Source organism: Sceloporus undulatus, chromosome 2 (genome assembly GCF_019175285.1).
Source record: "Sceloporus undulatus isolate JIND9_A2432 ecotype Alabama chromosome 2, SceUnd_v1.1, whole genome shotgun sequence".
Classification (NCBI taxonomy): domain Eukaryota; kingdom Metazoa; phylum Chordata; class Lepidosauria; order Squamata; family Phrynosomatidae; genus Sceloporus; species Sceloporus undulatus.
Window position 1 is genome coordinate 216,728,748 of NC_056523.1, and position 19,398 is coordinate 216,748,145.

General features: G+C 39.4%; 1 protein-coding gene across 1 annotated transcript in view; it reads right to left on the reverse strand.

Annotated features, from left to right (window-relative positions):
- Nucleotides 1-7,089: 7,089 nt before the first annotated feature.
- Nucleotides 7,090-19,398, reverse strand: part of PAX5 (paired box 5) — a 278,811-nt gene continuing 266,502 nt past the window's right edge. Inside the window, exon 10 of the mRNA XM_042455822.1 lies at nt 7,090-10,714. Coding sequence (XP_042311756.1) covers nt 10,638-10,714 — 77 coding nt within the window. The 3' untranslated portion in view covers nt 7,090-10,637. The remainder of the gene's footprint in view (nt 10,715-19,398) is intronic.

Consider the following 19,398-nt stretch of genomic DNA (forward strand, 5'->3'; position numbering starts at 1 on the left):
CCCGGTTGCATTTCATAATCTATACGTTAGTACATTAATTCAGAACATGTTTACATTCTTGCAATCATATTTAGAAACTCCAGGAAATGTTATAGTTCATTATGACCTTATTTATGAAACAGCTAAGGCAAAGGTAGAACTTGTAGTTCAAAAAACATACTTACTTTAAACAATTATCTGGACCAGCGAAACCTAATGTTCTACCTTACATTCTCATTTAAATTGTTTTAAGTGTCTTTTATATTATAGAGGCTGAAAACATTGTTTTCTTTTCTTTTCTTTTTTCTTTTGTTTGCAGTTTTGAATTCATGCAAAGTTTGAATGACAATATCCAGGCACATTAACCCAAATACCCATTTATATAGAAACTTCCATTAAAGGTATATTTGCATGTTTGAAGGGCATCCAACAATGAATGGAGCGGCATGGGACTTAACACCTAAAGGGAGAGAAATGCCCTCCGCACCTCAGGCAGAAATGTTATTGAGTATTTTAATCGGATGCAATACCTCCAACCGCTCTTAAAGACAATTCAAATAGAGTGTGGAGGAGGTTTCTTATTAGAAGAGGAACAGACTGAACACAGCATAGCCAATAGGCACCTCCATTCATACGTTTTGCTTGACAGAAATATATCTGAAGTATAAAAATTATAGTCTGAAATGGGAATCTCAATTACCTGCAGAGCTTTCAGAACAATGCAGATCTTCATATGAGGACTTGAACATTAACTCTCCCTGTCTCAATTTATTAGTGTGTGATAAATCTCATTTTAGGGATTGACCAGATCAAATATGAGATATAAGCTGCAATGTCATGTTTGCCAGTTTATTAAATATTTTTATTCATTGCCAAAAGCAGGACAACATGGGCATAATTATTGTTAAGATATATTGTTGTTGTTTGTTCTCTGCGAATGTATCTATGGATTCTTGGCTGTGGTAAATAATATGTAATTTCTACGATAGATTTCACCGTTCTTTTACATCAGTGGTTGTCCATGACGAAATTTTTTTCCACGTTTTCCAAATTACTTACAAAATTGAAGCACAAGTCCAAGTGATTCACTGAGGGCTTGATGTGACAGAGCCATTTCACTTACCCCCACATATTTTTTTCAATATTTCCCTTCTAATTAGCAAAATGATCGCTATTTAATGATGTATAGATAAATTAGAACTTGGATGTTCTGCAGAGTTAGGAAATGAATTAAGACAGCCTGTCCTGAAAGACTGGTGGATCCAAATGGTATTCTGCCAGGTTTTGGGGGATCTCCTGTCACCTCAGCAGGCAAATCTGTTGAATCCCTGGTTGTCCACTGGAATAAACAAACAATACATACAACTGACATTTTTTCTCCTCAGGTTTTTAAGCACCCTGGTTTTTAAGACGGCTGGAAGCAATGAATTAAGTCTGGAAACCAAGCCTCCTGAAGAACGACTGAGAGAGCTGGGTATGTTTAGCTTGGAGAAGACTGAGAGGTGACTTGATGGCTATCATTAAATATCCAGTGTCAGGTAGCAGATGGAGGAAGCTCATTTTCTAGAATATGAGCCAATGGATTTAAATTACAAGAAAAGTGATTCCACTTAAACATTAGAAAGAAGGTTGTTTTTGGGGGGATTTTTGTATTGTTAAGAGCTGTTCAACAGTGGAATAGAGTGCCTCAAAGGGTGGTGGACTCTCCATATTTGGAGATCTTTACACAGAAGGTGAATTGGCATCTTTCAGGGGTGCTTTAGTTGTGGGTTCCTACATGGCAGAGGGTTGAACTAGATAGTTCTTATGGTCCTGTGCCACTTATAAGCTTTTATGATTCTATAATTCAAGCAATGATAGTCATGCAGTTTAAGCAATGTCAGAAAAACTGAAGACTCCTTTTGCAGTCCAACTCCGTAGTAGTGGGAAATTTTACTCTCAGCATTACTGGATCAACACAAAATCACCTAGTTGAAGTTTTGTGAGGGCAAAATCATGGCCCATGAAGAAAAAATGTGCATCACTGAAAATACCATAATGACCAACGTGTGTAATATTTTACAAATAAAATCTGTTTGATGTCAGAATTTTTCCATTTTTACAGCCCCCCCCCCCATGGAGAAAAGATGCAAATGCGTATGATAAGAGGTGAAACAGTATGTGTGCTTGTCTCTTGCTCTTCTTGATTTATTGATGGCTCATGAGTTAGGGGGAATGACTGGCGACATTGTTAATGGTAGTGATGAACACTTCTTTCAATGATGTGATTCATATTGCTGTGGTGAAAATCAAATTGCCTTGGATAATTTTGGGCCAGTCACAAATATTCCATTCCTGGACAAGGTGTTTCTGTGTTACCTAGATCCATTCAGTCTGTCTCCGGACTGGGTTATAGGACAGACCACTTTGGCCACTTTGATGATCCATCTGTTTTTGGAAATGGAAGGAAAATGGCTGCCCCAGGTTCTCAAACTCTGTGCAAACAAGGATAGGCTTTGGTGTCCTTTGAACTTCCATGGGCAGGCCAAACACTAGCCAGAATTCACTGGGGACTTACCTTTAAGTAGATGTACATCTGAGAAACAGAATTTATCCATAGGTACTATTCAACATGATGTTTAATTACTAAGTAGGGATCCATCAAAGTGATTGTGCATATCAGGACTGATGCACTATGAATCTGGTGCACAATGGGACCCAATGCACATGGGAATGGTGTGCACTGGGAAATCACCTGGGGAGTAGTCAGCACTTTCCAATTGTATTGATACTCTCTTGCAGTTCCCTTTTACATTTTTGCAATTCACTAACAGGGTTTTTTAACACCTCTGTTACATAAGGCCTGTTACAGACTGCCAAAATAAGCTGCTGGGTCTCTTTGGAGGTATGTTTTAAATGATGATGGGTCCTACGAGTCGGAGGTCCCCCCAAAGCCACACTCCATTCCTAAGCACTGGAGGGCAGCTTTGGTGCAGCTTCCAGATTCTTAGGGTGCATGCATCATTTAAACAGCATACCTCCAAAGAGACCCGAAGCAGCTTTATTTTGGCAGTCTGTAACAGGCCTAAGAATATATAAAGGTGTGTAACATAGACTGTGATAGAGAATTCCAGCTGGTATTCTTAAACAGACATGTTTGGGGCCTTTAAATTGACCTGTCAGTTACTTGACCTAGATCTGTTTTGTGATCACTGTCTACTTTTCAGTTTTACTGATGTGTTTTTAGTTGATTTGCATTTAGTTTTTTATTATAATTTGCATTTCTTCTGTATTTTGTATTTGTTAGGCCCTCAACAATAATTTTAATGGAAATGTGGCGTAGAAATTGAAATTTAATATATAAGAAAAGCCACTTGTATGTAAATATATAAATGGATATTTACATCAAATGTTTTCAGGACAGTTGGCTTAGAACTGTTGTGTTGAAAGCATGGCACAAATAAAACAGCACCACAGAAAGGCATGGCTCTTTTCATGACAATTGGGTTATACATGGGAGGCATATGTTTCATACCTGAAATTGGTGGTTGGGTAAACTGGGCATCGGAGTGCTGTAAGCTGCACCCTTAACAGTCGTAAAGAAATGGAAAGGATATTCTCCTGACACATAATTTGCAAAGTCAGTTTATGAGCAAAGTCGAGGCTATTTTTTTCTTTGCCCTGAGAGAGTGGAAAAAACAGCTATCTTCTGAAATAAGAACGGCACTATGTAATATTACTCCCCCTTCCTTACTTTTGGCCAGTTAACTTTAAATAACAGGCTATTCATAATTCAACAAGAATTAATAATTAATCCTTCATTACCTAAAGAATTTGCATAATAACAAGTGTTTCACGTTAACGTTAATTTAATATTATTAATTACAGCACTGGCTAATGGAAGTTCTTGAACAGTTTCTCCAACACAACTTGTACATTGCCTGAGAATCTTTTGGGGATATTATCTCTAGGGCTGCATCTGCACTGCAGAAATAATGCACTTTGATATAGCTTTGACTGCCATGGCTCCATGCTATGGAATTCTGGGATTTTTAGTTTTGTAAAATACTATGCCTTCTCTATCAGAGAGCTCTGGTGCCACTAAAAACTATAAATCCCACAATTTCACAGCATTGAGTCATGGCAGTTAAAGCAGTGTCAAAATGAATTATTTCTGCACTGTAGATGCAGCCTAGGATGCAATTTTTTTGTTTCTGCATACGTATCCCCTAGATCAAAGCCTAGCAAAGAACGTAGCTGTGAGGATGTGTGCAAAAACAGGTTGAGAAAGTAAAAGGAGAACTCTGGATAGCCCAGCAAAGACTGGGTCATTGTGGAAAATAGCCCCTTGTCTCACGATGAAGATGAACTGTTTAAAATAACATATTTATCACTAGGAAGCAAGCAATTATATGGACATAGAGGAACCTATCCAACTTACTAAGAGCTGCGTAAAATGGCAAGGGTAAACAGATTTTTGTAAGAAAACCCCAGGATAGGGTTGCCATAAGTGGGAAACAGCTTGAAGGCACACAACACACACGTATGAAAATAAATGGGAATTTTAATGCAGATGATGTGAAAAAAGGACTGGACAGATACCTGACTTGAGCAGAAGGGCAACTGATGTGGAGCAAAATAGACAGATCCATCCATCCCTATGCAAGAAAAGTTCTGTCTGTTGTGCCACCTACATTTTTGTTTAAAATTAAAGCAACTTCAGATATATATATTTTTTTGAACTTAAAAAATTACTTTTATTTTTGGAACCAATAAAATTATGGCAAATATTTACAAATAATTATCTCACATAAAGGTTACATAAAATCAATATGTTCACAAGTAACAGTCACTCTCATGAAAAGACACACAGATATTGAAACTACGCCAATCTTATTGCATGTTTCTTCAACTAATCTAAAATAAAATGTTTTGCAGTCAACCATTTAACTTAAGAATAAAAATCACAAAGTCCAGTATTGACAACAAAATTCAGAACCAAAGCGAAAAAAGAAATCAACTCCTTCCCCAAATGTCCCTCCCTTTGACCCACCTCTTAAACACCCACCCAGCTCTGGAAAAAAAAATACCCAAATCCCAAAACAAAACAAAACAGAACAAAATAAAATGTCTGACATCTTTGGCAAATTGGCACTGCTGTCATTACATTCAAATATTATTACACACAAAAGCAACACACAGCACTAAGAAAAAAACACCAAGATTTCAAGTCAGTTCTTTTCCTACTAGAAAAAAAGAATACAAAACATACACATTTCAAGAAGCAATTTTATCTCTGTGGAGACTGATTTATCTCCTACGTTCAAAGGCAATTCAATTGTGGTTTGTTTTGTTTTGTTTTTTGTTACTTATTTGTTTTGTCCATTTTGTTGATTTTTTTTTTAAAGTAAGCTTCTAAACAGCCATCAGAGACTTTGGTGAATTGACATTTATTTCTTTTATGCTGGATATCATTAATACAAACAAGTCTGTCTTGGAGAAAAAGTTAGCATTCACTAAGAAAGGGATTCTGTTTGCAATGTAACATGTTTTTTTCTGTATTTTCAAAGGCCACTAGAAAGTGACAAACCAGGACAGTGTTTCTTTCAACATAAGGCTGAGCAACCAAAGGAAGGATCAAGGATTTGGTTCATGCATTATATTATTTGTAGATTTAATTTTGGAGGAAAATTGCATTTATGCTTTATTAGTTCCCATCTGTTTATGTTGGCCAGGATCCAGAACACAGTGCAACTAGTTCCATCGTCCTCCCTCAAGTGGATTTTGGGTTATTGTTTCTCTGACAGCATCCTCCACGGTCTCATGGCAAACCATGTTAGAAACTGTGGGGGACTTTGGAAAGCAAATTGTGATAAGGCATAGGTATCTCCTGTTCAAAGGAAGTTCTACTCGCATGCCCAAGTTCTCAGGTGTACCTAAAGTAGCACTTTGGATGACAGGCATTATATGTCTCCATTACTTCCACTCAAGATGCTTCTTGTCACAGATGAATTCCCCCACAGACTGCTTCAAAGATGGTGTTATAGCTACCTAGACGTAAGATACTAACCCCTTCCTGATATCACAAAGGATGCATCCACACTGCAATAATAATCCAGGTTGACACCACTTTAACTGCCATGGCTCCATCCTATGGATTCTGAAAATTGTAGTTTGTGTGGCATAAGAGCTCTCTGACAGAGAAGGCTAAATGACTCTCAAAACTACAATTTCCAGATTTCCATAGCATTGAGCCAAGGCAGATAATGTGGTGTCAACCTGGACTATTTCTGCAGTGTAGATGCAGCCAAAGTGAATGAGTGTGTGCATGCCAGCCCCCAAGGGCCCACTGCTGAAATTTGCTTTACAAGGCAAAGTGAAAAATTCCTAATATTGGCAGTGCAGACCTGACAAACTAAATGAAAAAACAATAACAACTGTTTATAGTGGGATTTGGACCAGCGTCTAGGGAAATCTGTGGGTTGTAGATTGTACGCCATTGGTAGGTTTTAATTTTATTGATTTGATCATTTGTATGTATAGCGCTGTGTACATTTACAGTGCTATAAAAATAAACTGTAATAATAATTATAAGTGTATGGGTGTGTATGTATGCATACATGCAAACACACTCACATAGACTCATAGTCAGACCATACATTGGCTATAACAATGCTCTGTCATTCCTATTGTCTTGACGTTTATGCTGAAACAAAGCATAAATGATGGCATTCAGAGAGGAACAATGAGGTCAAGTTGGAAGCAGGATCTAACAGCCAAGCAAACTTGAGACATTTCTGGTACCATGTCTTGCATGATATATTTTATCTGGCTTTGCCATCTTAAGCCACATTAATGCTAGCCATAAGATACGCTTAATGGTTTTAATCATGGGGGGGGGGGCCATTTTCAATTTTAGATGAAGTGTCACCTTTTGTAAATCACAAATTAACTGGGCATGATTATTCAGAATGTTTAACTTGCCATTTGCATAAATATAAAAGAAACAGTTGTATTAAATTGCAGTCTGGCCCAAGCCCAAACTATATATTATTATATATATCTATATATATATATTTATCTCCATGGGACTAATTCTCTATTCCTTCCAAGGGAAAGTGGGTGGGGAGAATCAAAACATTTACTGTGCAAAAATCAAATAGCTGATGGCAAAACACATCAAGTGAATCAACAGAATCGCATACTGAAGACAGTCCTTAATCAGTGTGACTTTAAATACAGCCATAAAATATGAAGACATGTTTTAAATAATTGCTGCTCTTCTGAAGAGGGTTTAAACAAAGGAAACCCCATTGTGTTCTTGGATATCAATAAAATGATACAAGTCATTACACTATATAAAACTATTAGACACGTTTCTTTTGCCTAAAGTTTTATTCAGAAAACTAACTTCCTTTTTTGGCAGAATGAAAGGTTTGATTTTTTTTTTCAGATCAGTAAAATATTGGTACATAAAAATCCTGAAGGAACTGAGAATTCAGATTCTAAATCAAAAAAGATTTAACAAGTCCAGTTTTTACATATTCTGTGTACCTTGTTTGAAAACTGTCAGCATATTTCTTATGAAGGAGTCCTAGCTAGGGTAACAGATCTTAAAGAAGTTGTAAAACTGTGACTTTACAATATGAAATAACACCTTTTTTCTTTCTTTTTGAGAAATGATAGGTTGGATCCAGACTAAGGCATGTTTAGAGTAGAGCCACTGCAGTTAATGGGATATTAGACACAAGGATTTCAGTGGGTCTAATGCTAAGCAGAATTCAGTTTGGAATAGACCCATTGAAATGTCTGGGTTCTGCCCATTATATTTAATGTAGCTCCCTGGGAAAATCTTTGAGGGCAGGCAAGGGAGAGGGGGAAAATAAACCTCAAAAGAACTGGAGATGTTTCAGATAAGCATCCACTCTTTTAAGGGCTTATCAAAATAGACTCACACCTCCAAATCTTTTGAGAGTGACCAATCCATATTAAACAGACATTAACACTGGAAGGAATTTTCCAGAGTGAGTGGTTTCAAGACTGAAGCTACTTGCAACTATCTTTCCTTTCTTCAGCAGAGGACTCCTTTAACAAAGTTCTAGCTAAACTCAGGACCCTATAATCCCTTGCATGCTAGTAAGCATTGGAAAAGGTTGTGCTGCTGAGCTGTTTGTAAAGCATCTCTATAAGGATCCTGGAGAGGAGAATTGATCTCCCCATCATGTGTTAAGGCAGGGGATGCAGGACTTCCATTAAAAACCTCAAACAGGCACATTTTTCTGAATCTTTAGATTGATCTAGCTTCACTGCTGTAATCAAAAAATTGCTACATTTAAAAAAAATGAAGTCTCATGGCCCTGAAAGACCAGCAGATGTGGTATGGCATAAGTATAGTTCTGTATGTGAAATAAGCATGGATTGTAATACATCAAAGATTAAACCATGATAAATTCTCCTCTCTCTAAGGTGCCACAAGAAGTTTAGTCATTTTGGAGACTAACATGACTACCTTCTCTGGGAATTGCTTCAGGAACCAGTTTGCAAAACATTTTCAGTGGAAGAAGCCAATTCAGCATTGTCCTTTTGCAGTGTGGCAACAGCTTCAGATAGTTTAGTGCAGAGGTACATAACATATGGCCCCAGAGGCTACAGACAGACCACTGCTATGTTTTGTTCAGTCAGCAGGGCCTATGGGCACCCAAAGGCACCTGGAAATTCTGCCACCTCTGGTTCACTCCTCAGTTCCCAACACAACAAACCATGGCAAAGGGGTGGTGCTCATACTGCCTCTTCCCTGCTAGTGCCCTATTTTGGTACCGGGCACCAATGAAAGGCCCTTTTCCTTCCCCAATGCTTTGCATGAATAGAGTCCATCCATAGCAAAGGACAGTGCTGGACTCTTATCTCTTCGACACTCTCACTAGCTGCCAACTCTGAAAACCAACTAAACTGGGCACCTGGCTGGTTTGGTACCCTGTGGCACAGGAAGCAATCAATCTTGGATCTCATATGAGGTTTGTTTTACTTACTGCTAGAGTTTATGTGACCAGCTTGTGCCCAAACAGCTCCTAATCTGCAAAGTTAAATTTGAATTGAATCTCAGTGTAATTGGTGAGCTGATGAAAATGAGCAAATAATTTCCCCTTTGATTTCAGATGTGGATCTTAGGGTTATTTTCAACAATTTCTTTGCCTCACATAGGCACATGGAGCATTGTGCCAAACTGTTTGTCCTCAGGTACAAAAGAGGAGAGAGTAAAAGAAGAAGGGAATGGTCACACAAACATTTGTAGATCAGTTTTCTTTCCAACCAGCCATGAGCAACCAGCACGCCAAAACTGAAGATGTAAATGCCATGTAAGCTTTGGAAATTTGAAAACTTACTTGTGTTACCTAGATTCAAATTTTATTAAATTGATATGGTGATTGAACATTTTACCTGAAGGCTTCTACATGGGAAAAGCATCCCTATGTAGACTTCCATGGGAGCTGTACAGTTCCAGCTACCATGGAAACCTATGGGTTTAAGGTTTCTTCCTGCTGACATCAATGCTCAACGTATAGATGGAGTAGGGGAGCTGAGTGGCTGTGGACCTCCAACATTTTAAACAATATCAAGAGAGATTTAGCATGTTTTTCATATTAGTTACAATTTACCACTTTTTGAGAAAACAAATTTCACTTTGGGAAATATACAACTACTGTACTCCAGTTTCTACATATATTCTATTTCAATGTACATAAGGCTTCAGTTATTTGGAATTCCTTCTTTTCATGTTCAGTCAAACTTAAAAGACAGAGGGTATGTGCTAGTGTTAAGTGTGGTTACAAATAAACATAAATTAATGTCCAGGAATTAAAATGGCACTAACTGTCCATGTCTGTCTTTTATTTATATGTTCAATACCCATAGATGGAGCATATATGACTGTCACATTAGAATCATATATGTAGAAAGAACATTAGCCCCAGAAATAGCCACAATGAATGATAACCTGATTCAGGGTTGTTTTAAAGCTTACTGAATTCTTGGAATCAGTGCACCAGTAAGGAAACACATTTTCCAATGTGTTTTAAATTCATCATGTGTTCCACGTTGCAGTATTTGATGCTAAACCACTCTATAGTTACACAAAGAAGCAAGTTATTTACATTGGTGCTTTGTCATTCGAACTGACCAATTTTTTTTTTCTCAATGCCCTGTCCTTAAAATAAAACCCAACCGGTATGGTCCATTTTGGAATCAGTCATCCTGTCACAATGCACATTAAAGAGAGACATTCAACAGAGGAGTGCTAAGCACTGAGAACTGTTCTTGTTCCCATCACATGGCTAGGAGAACTGGAGATAGCTAGTCAGTCCAAAAGCAAGATGGCTGTGTGAAACACAAGGCTACCACATCTTGCAAGCCACAGGAAATGTCAACAAAACGGATTCTTTGTTTGCTCTGCTTTTTATGGGAGATTCAGTTAAGGTCACTAGAATTTCATTAATGAAAAAAAAGGAAGTAATACGCAGTTCACCTAGCTAAAAGAATAACAATCCAATCATTGCATGGGTCAGTGGGGGATACTTTCTTTTATCCTTCCTTGTAGTTTGATTTCTGCAGTTGCATTCTAGGTGATTCCAGTGGTGTCAACCAGCGTGGTATGTTTAGTAAGTGCCTCTTGGTTCCTTGTGTCAGTGACGATCATAAGCAGCAGCTGCTGCAGGTGGTGCTGCTCCCCGGGCTGCAGCACTGTAATAGTAAGGAGAGCCTGGAAGAGAAGAGACACCATGGTGTAAAAGCTCCAGGGATTCTACTCAGTTAACAAAGTAGTCAGAGAAAGAACTATTGAACTCTGACAATCTCCACAGCTCCCAGCAATGAGGCTATACCTAGGAAACCTAACAAACCAGTTATTACATATTATTCAGATCAGTGTGTTTGCCCAAAGATTCACTGTGCCAGAAATACCTACTGCATAGACAATTCACTTATTGAAACAAAACCAGATATCAGGGGTATATCAATAACCTACTCTCCCAAAATATTTTACATCCTAACCTGAAACAGTGCTAGGGAGGAATGTAGCCCTCCCTGGGCCTGCCTTCTTGGCAGGGTATGGGCTTGAAATCCGGGAAGGTTTCAGTACCTTGGAAATGGTATGGATGGGGGTTCCCTTATGGGACCTGGGGTGGGGAGTGCAGCAGAAATGGCAGGCCCAGGCAGGGGCTTATGCATTCCTGGCACACACACCCAAGAAGAGTGATTTTTAAATTTATTTTTATCCCACCTTTTTCCCAAGTTGGGACCCAAGGTGGCTTACAACATAGGTTTCCTGCCTGGAAGGACTCTCATTGCTCCAGTTCCATTCTCTGGTGGAGGCCATAAGTTGGTCTCATCAGGCAGCAGGAAGGCTGGCCAGTGCCCGGATCTGATGCCATGCACATGCCAACTAATTGCAGCCGTAATCAATAAATAGTTGCGGCCATTTTCAACCCAAAATTGTGCATGTGTCTTTGTTTGGCGGAGCAGACTCGCCCCTGGACATGCAACAGTAATTTTTAATTAAAAAGCTTACCACATACCACTGTTTTACCACAGTTGCACTGTGTTAATCCCATTTTTGCCAGGACCTTATTGCATGACACAATAACTCTTCTAGTGCTGTACCAGTGTTGAGTCATTTGGAAATCATTTCTTTTCACACTGGAAATAATCCCATTAGGGATCCCACTATCCTGCTATGGTTTAATAACCACTTCAGGAGCGAATGTCTTGTTCCACTTCATTGCAATATTGGAAGCATAGTGGATATGGTTCATTGTTCACTGGGGATTCCTGGGGATCTCTAGCAGGGAAACCCAAGACTACTGGAAGAACACTGGGATTCCCAAGAGTTTCCAAGAGAACCAGGGTACTCCATTCTCCATTCTCTGACTTTGTTTTTACATTAATAATATTTTTACAAAAAATAGTAAAGGAAGTAGCCCAATAGTGCAATTCTGAGGTAATCCTATTAAGGATTACTACCCAGAGAAACCACAGGGTTCAGGAAAAGTTAAAAGAATAAATATATTTATGTTTAAAGAATAATGTACAAAAGTAGAATGAGATAAGTGTTAATTCATGGGGAAAAGCATGGTGGGGGGGGGGGAATGATGGTAGTGTCCTGATCTAAATGGGGAATGGGGAGAGGGGTTCCAATGACATCATTATTATGCAACTGTTCAAGTACATGTTTCTGGCTTTTGTTTTTTAAAAACACCAATCATGGAGCAGAAATGGGAGGAAATAGGGTGGTGTAAATGGTATTGTCATATTTCAACTGGGCAAAAACAGACATTGGAACTAACAGCATTGATGTGCATATGTGATGATGGTGCAAAAGAGTATATTGCCATTCTGCTACCTTTCCAAGTTCAAGAGCAGTGATTTTCAAGCAGAATGACCCAAAACAACTGACTAGTGTGAGATAAGCAGTAATTTAGACCACTGATTTAAATCCAATTTCCCTTTCTTATTTCAGTGTTCTTAAATAAAACTTCATTTTAGTTGCTTGATACAATCATTCAAACTTATTGATTTACAACTAAAAACATTATACTACCAAGGAAAATACACTTCACTATTACTAAAGACTTTATATTCCCAAAGATGATAGCTATATAAAGTATATTTTGCAATTTTCAGAAATAAGGCATTTTTATTTTATTTTATTGACAATCTACTCTTTTTCTCATGATTTGTGTCAAATTCCATCAGGATGTAAGCTAAAAATTCATTTTTCTCCCTTTCCCCAGCTCACACCTTCTGATTTTGAAAAATGGATTATTTATTTGTGTACAAACAGAAAGACACAGAGCAAGATGAATTACTGTACATAATGCAGTCCAGAACTTCTCAGAAGAAAAGACAAGGACAAGGAATTGTCAGAATGTGGGTTTTTGCTCATTTCCTGGGAAGTTCTTTTTTGAGGGGGGCTGGAATACAGAATTTCTATCATTATAATTGTAGCATCATAATATAATTATAATTATAACTATAAATGTAATATCAGAAACTTTTATGACTTTACTGAGAAAAAATGTCCTTAGAAACACTGATTTAACATGGGGAAGGTCTCTTCCTCCCATAAGCGGAAGCATTCAGAGAAAAAAGAATTGCATGGAGAAATGATTGAAGTAAACTGAGGACACAATGGGAAAGTGGGATGTTTTTTAAAAAGTTGAAAAAGTAGGACAACAAGGGCTTAATTTATAATGGGTTTAGGAATTTCTTGGGCTACACTAACTATTGATGACCCATTACACAAATGCTGTCTGCCTTAGGTGGTATTAGGTGATACTTAGGTGTCAACCTAGTATTAGCATGTATATTGGAACTCATCTTGGATGGCTGAGAATCAAAAGTCAAGTGCAGGGCCAGTGCACAACTTTTCAGGCATGCGCATAAGTTCTGAATATCTTCATTCTCAACAACAGCATATGGACACTATGTTGGAAAGTTTAGGAATGAAAAATGCTATTTTAAACAATTTTTGTTAGAAATAAAATGTTTTACCAGCAGCCAATTGGTCTTATCAGTATTTATTAGCTTTTCTCTGGATGTAATTTTTATTGTTTCTTTAGAATGTGCGCAGAAGCTAAAAAAAGGTAATGGGTTTTATTAGCCTGAACTTATTCCAAGACTACGGATGGGTGTTTGTTTGATAGAGGAGAATTCTTATACTGCATTAATTTGAATGCTTATTCAGGAATGCTGCAACCAGCAGGAAGGGAAAGGAGATCAATCATGCAAGCAATAAAATAAACTTGCACATATTTGGCAAGGAAGGCCTTCCTCCAGGTGATGAGAGAGGATTTTGGACATGCAAGGGGAGGAAGCGTAATATAGCAAAACCTTTGACTGCATAGATCACAAAAGGTTATGGAACGTCCTTAAAGACATGGGAGTGCCAACCCATCTGATAGTCCTAATGAGAAATCTGTACTCAGGATAAGAGGCTACTGTGAAGACAGAACAAAGAAAAACAGAATGGTTCCCAATTAGCCAAGCAGACAGGGCTGCATCTTATCACCCTACCTGTAAGGAAAGCAGGCTTGGACATGGAAGAGGGAAGAGTGAAAATAGGAGGTAGAAATAACAATCTGAGATATAATGACACCATAAAGCTAGCAGAGAACCTCACAGACCTGGAACAACTACTAAGGAAGATCAAAGAAGAAAGTGCAAAGGCAGGTTTACTGTTGAACATAAAACAAACATAATGACCACAGAGAACTTACACACATACAAACTAGACAATGAGGAAATAGAAATAGTAAAAGAGTTCTCATATCTGGGATCAAACATTAATCAGAATGGGGACTGCAACCAGGAAATCAGAAGAAGATTAAAAATGGGGAGAGCGGCTATGAAAGAACTAGAAAAGATCCTAAAATGCAAAGACATACAACTCAGCACAAAAATCAGAATTATACAGGCCATTGCATTCTCTATTACTATGTACGCATGTGAGAGCTGGACAGTCAAGAAAGAAGATAGGAGGAAAATCAACTAATTTGAGATGTGGTGCTGGAGAAGAGTGCTGAGGATCCCATAGACAGCCAAAGGGACAAACAAATGGGTCCTAGAGCAGATCAAGTTAGAAATATCCATAGAAACCACAAGACTTAGGAGTTTATTGCATTGGGCCAGGAACGTGTCCAATGCATTCTAAAAAGGGGGCATTCTGGGAACGTGATGGGCCCCAGAATGCATCTTACCGCACGGAGGAACGCTGCAGCTGCTGCCGGGCATTCTAATTGCATCCCTGATCTGTTCCAGGGGGCGCGATTTCCGAGAACTGAAAGCGTTCTCAGAAATCGCGCCCCCTGGAACAGATTGGGGACGCAATTGGAACGCCCAGCGGCAGCTGCGGTGTTCCTCCGTTCGGTAAGATGCGTTCTGGGGCCCGTCATATTCTCAGAACGCCCCCTTTTTAGAACACATTGGGCACGTTCGTGGCCCAATGCAATAAACTCCTTAGACTGTCATACTTTGGACACATCACGAGAAGGAATGAATCATTGAAACAGACAATAATGTTAGGAAAGGTGGATGGAAGTACAAAGAGAAGAAGGTCACATGCTAGATGGATAGAATTCTATATCTGCTACTCATTTCAGTACGTTTAATTAAGTAATTTCACTGGCAGAAGGGACATCTCCATCAAACCATGCAGCTGATGCCCAAGAAAGTAGGCTGAGGAGGGAGCTATAGTGCTGGCAATATTGTCAAAATCACAACTAAGGAACAATTATAAATAAGAAGCAGATACAAATGAGTAACTGTTCTGTTTCCACAATTGTTCTTTACAATGTTGGCACTGTTACCACAATCGCAATTCTTTCCAGCCTACTTTGTTGGGAACCAACGTCATGAGAAGAAGGAGCCCCATTCTGGTGACACATACTCAGGTGAAAAACATGTCTGACAGGTTTAGGGGAGGGAGTCAGGCCAGAAGAAGTTACTTAATTAAATATACTTAACTAAGGACTTTCTCACACAACCCCTATTCTTGCCGCAGTTGGGTTAATGAAAGGGAATGCATACATACTGGTTTGTTAGCACTTCCTATTGCGCATGAATAGTAAAAGATAATCAAAAAATAGATTCAGCTTAAATGTTCCAAAAAGATCTTAAGCCTCTACCATTTATAAAATTCGATATAATATATACCAATTTAAAAAATGGCTTTTAACAGGAAGTATAATTTGTTTTCCAGCTTCAGAATTTATTTTCCTTGATAATCAGGACAGCCTGAAAGAAAGTATCTTAGGAAAGCCTTTGAGTTGTGAGTGCTGAGTCTTCTTGTTAGTCACATAGATATAAAAATCCTTAACTAACAACCACAATTACAGTCATTCATAAGTCCAGTCAGGTCAGGATCGATGCTAATAGAAATATCAACAATATCTAGGTGGATAAACAAGCAGTATCAAATGAACATATAGAGCATCCAGAGAGAAGTTCCTAGAGACAGGCAAACAAGATTAGCTGATACAAACACAGTTTCAGGCGGCAAGCATGTAGGCACTCAAGATATAATCAAACAAGTTTCAAGAGCGTGAGGGAAGAAAAAATAATCAAGAGAGCAAAAACAACATCACAAAAGGGCCATAGAATTATTTGATACAGGCCAGTCCAAATTCTCTGACAGTCTTGTTAATGAGCATAGCCAGCCAGGCTGGAAACTGGCCAGTGAAGAACTGATGCGTCTGGTGAAATCGAAATACCGGGCCAGAATGTTAGGACCAAAACACTAATTCCTGTCTGTCTGCTGTATTTTTCCTTCCCATGTAGGAAAACCATGGGTGGTTTGATTACAGCCCTTTCCCCTTCAATCTAGCTTTCTATATGCAGTTAGGCCCGGTACAGATGGGCAGGAAGCGCTGTAACTGGGCTAAAACAAGGGCTCAGGAGCATGCAACAACTGCACGCTCCTGAACCCTAGCATGCAGTGGTGGCACCATCATGGCAGCCTCCGGTCCACACGGGGGTCACCATGATAGTGCAGTGTCTGCACATTGCAGACAGGAAGTGGCGTCATGGCAGCGCCCTTTCCTGTTTGCAGCACTGCAAAACAGAAGCCACTGTAGGCAGCTTCTTTTTGGCAGCGCATCGGTGCTGCATGGTGTGGCTGCTGTGACACCGAAGAGAGGGAAAGACAGGCGGCATGGAGCTGCCCATCTGTCGAGCCCCTTAGTTTTTGCCATTAGCAAATATACCATCCATTACCTGCATTTTTAACTGGAATGAACCTGGGTGGACTGCATAACAGATTTTCAGGAAATTAGGACCTGTCTTCCAAAAGCAGACCATCAGCGTTCAGAACAATAGATTTGACAGAGTTTACTAAATCCTTCATAGTTCAAATGGAATAGGATGAAATAGGCCAAAGATCATTGAAGTGAATGTGAATATGTATTCTCCATGTGGTTTGGTATTTGTTTGCTTGCTTTAAAAATAATACTCAGAACTCTTTCAAAAGGTTGTTTCCAAATAAAATAGTATGCATCCTCTTCATACAGAAAAAACAATGCAATTACTCAACAGCAACACTCTTCCATGTCATGGAGGCATCTACTGACAGCTTTAAAGGAAGAGAAACAGGGAGAAATCAATACTGAAGTGACAGTTATCATGGAGAAGTCACAAAGTTCAAGACATGTGTAAGGGACCAATATTTCAAACAGATGAGCATTTGGAAGGAAACTAGAGGCACCACTGTACAGCACTGATGAAAAAAGACTTTCTATATAATACTTAAAGGCAGGCAATTGGCACATATTTCAAAATAGGAAAGACCTTTGTCAGATAACTTGCTTGCCATAGTAGGAGCAAAAGTAAATAAGTAACATCTTTCCTAGCATTTCAAACTGATAGATGCTTATTCAGAATGTCCTGCAAATGCCCTGGCTGAACTGCAACCTCAGAAGCCAATGGATCAGTACAATACTTGTTTCGGGGGGGGGGGGGGCAATTCTGTTAATCAGATGCAGAAAAAACAAGGAAGTTCTTGTGGTCTCTTAAATATTAGCACACAGATTGTGGCATAGAACCTTGCGTTCTGTTTGTAAGATGTTATGCAGAGCCATCTCAAGCTCTGGCACAGTGTCACCAGACTATACACTGCAATACTTATTATTACTGCATTGCATAATAATAATTTGGCCAAGAGCAATGAATGACATAGTGGTATGAGTGTTGCACTACGACTCTGGAGACCAGGGTTCAAGTCCCAGCTTGGCTATGAAACCCACTGGGTGACTTTGGACATGTCACACCCTCCCAGCCTCATGGGAAGCCAATGGCAAATCTTCTCTGCACAAATCTTGCCAAGAAAATCCCATGATAATTTGCCTTAGGGTTGTCTTAAGTCGGAAATGACATAAAGGCACACAACAACAACTTGCATCTTAAGAGGCACCTTAGGAAAATCTAGCCTCCTCCCCCTTAGGGTCAGAAATAAGTCAGAAATTACTTGAAGGCACACAAAACAATACATAAGGAACTAGACACTGGACACATGCCTTCTTCCTATCCAGATGTAAACATCATCTGTGAAATGGCTCTAACAGTCCCTACATCAATGTGGCATTTCAACTAATTTTGGACTTTGCTGAAAGGCAATACTCTGATTACAGCCCACCGGAAGCATTATGAAGTGACTCAGGTGTTGAACAGAAGTAATATACTGGGTGCTGCAGCACAACTACTATTTATTTTATATTCATTTGATTTGAGAATCACAGAATCATAGAGTTGGAAGAGACCACAAGGGCCATCCAGTCCAACCTACTGTCACACAGGAAAACAGAATCAAAGCACCCCGGACAGATGGCCATCTAGCCTCTGTTTAAAAACCTACAAAGAAGGAGAATCCAACACACTCCAAGGAAGTGTGTTCCACTATAGAACAGCTCTTACTGTCAGATAGTTCTTCCTAATATTGAAGTGGAATCTCTTTGCCTGTAGTTTGAATCCATGGTTCCATGTCCTAGTCTCTGGAGCAGCAGAAAACAAGCTTGCTCCATCCTCAATATGACACCCCTTCAAATATTTAAACAGAGCTATCATATCACCTCTTAACCTTCTCTTCTCCAGGCTAAACATACCCAGCTCCCCGAGTCTTTCCTTATGGGGCATGGCTTCCAGACCTTTTTACTATTCCAAAAAAAGTGTTATTAAAGTCTTCTGCATGTTCCAAACCATTGCACACCTTACTGTAGGTAAGGTGGGCTGTCCTTACATCTTTTATTGGATAAGGTGGACTCCATCAAAACACTTGGCAGACATTGGCGCGTTCCGGACGGGCCCTATGGGGCGCCGTCATTACACGCGAGGGGCAGCGCTTCCTGATGCGCCTTGCCCCTCACGCATAATGACTACGTACGATGGGCGCCGCTATTTTGACGTCGCGGACGCACAGTGTCCGGACATCGCACACCGGAAGTGGTGCCGCGAGTGCGTGCCTCGCGCCTTGCAGCGCCTCTTCCGGGTCACAGGAAGAAGCGCCATTTTGGCGCTTCTTTGTTGCTGCGCCCAGGAACTGCGCGGTTTGGCTGCTGCGGTTCCCGGACGCAGCAACCGGCAGCGGCATGAAACTGCCCATTTTGGGCGGTCTGTAATGCGCCATTGTCTCTAAATTTAGATTTATTAAGATATTTATTGCCCACCTTATATCAACTGATCTCAAGGTAGTCCAAGTAGCCAAAATATTCATGAGAAACCTTAAAAATTTAAGACAATAGAAAAAAACTATTTAAAATTATGTTAAACCCTTAAGAAAAGTGAATATGAGGTCCAATGTGGTATAATGGTTTGCGCATTGGACTATGATTCTGGAGACCATGATTTGAATCCCTCTCCCCCGTATATAGTATATACTGTATATACTATATCAAGGCACTT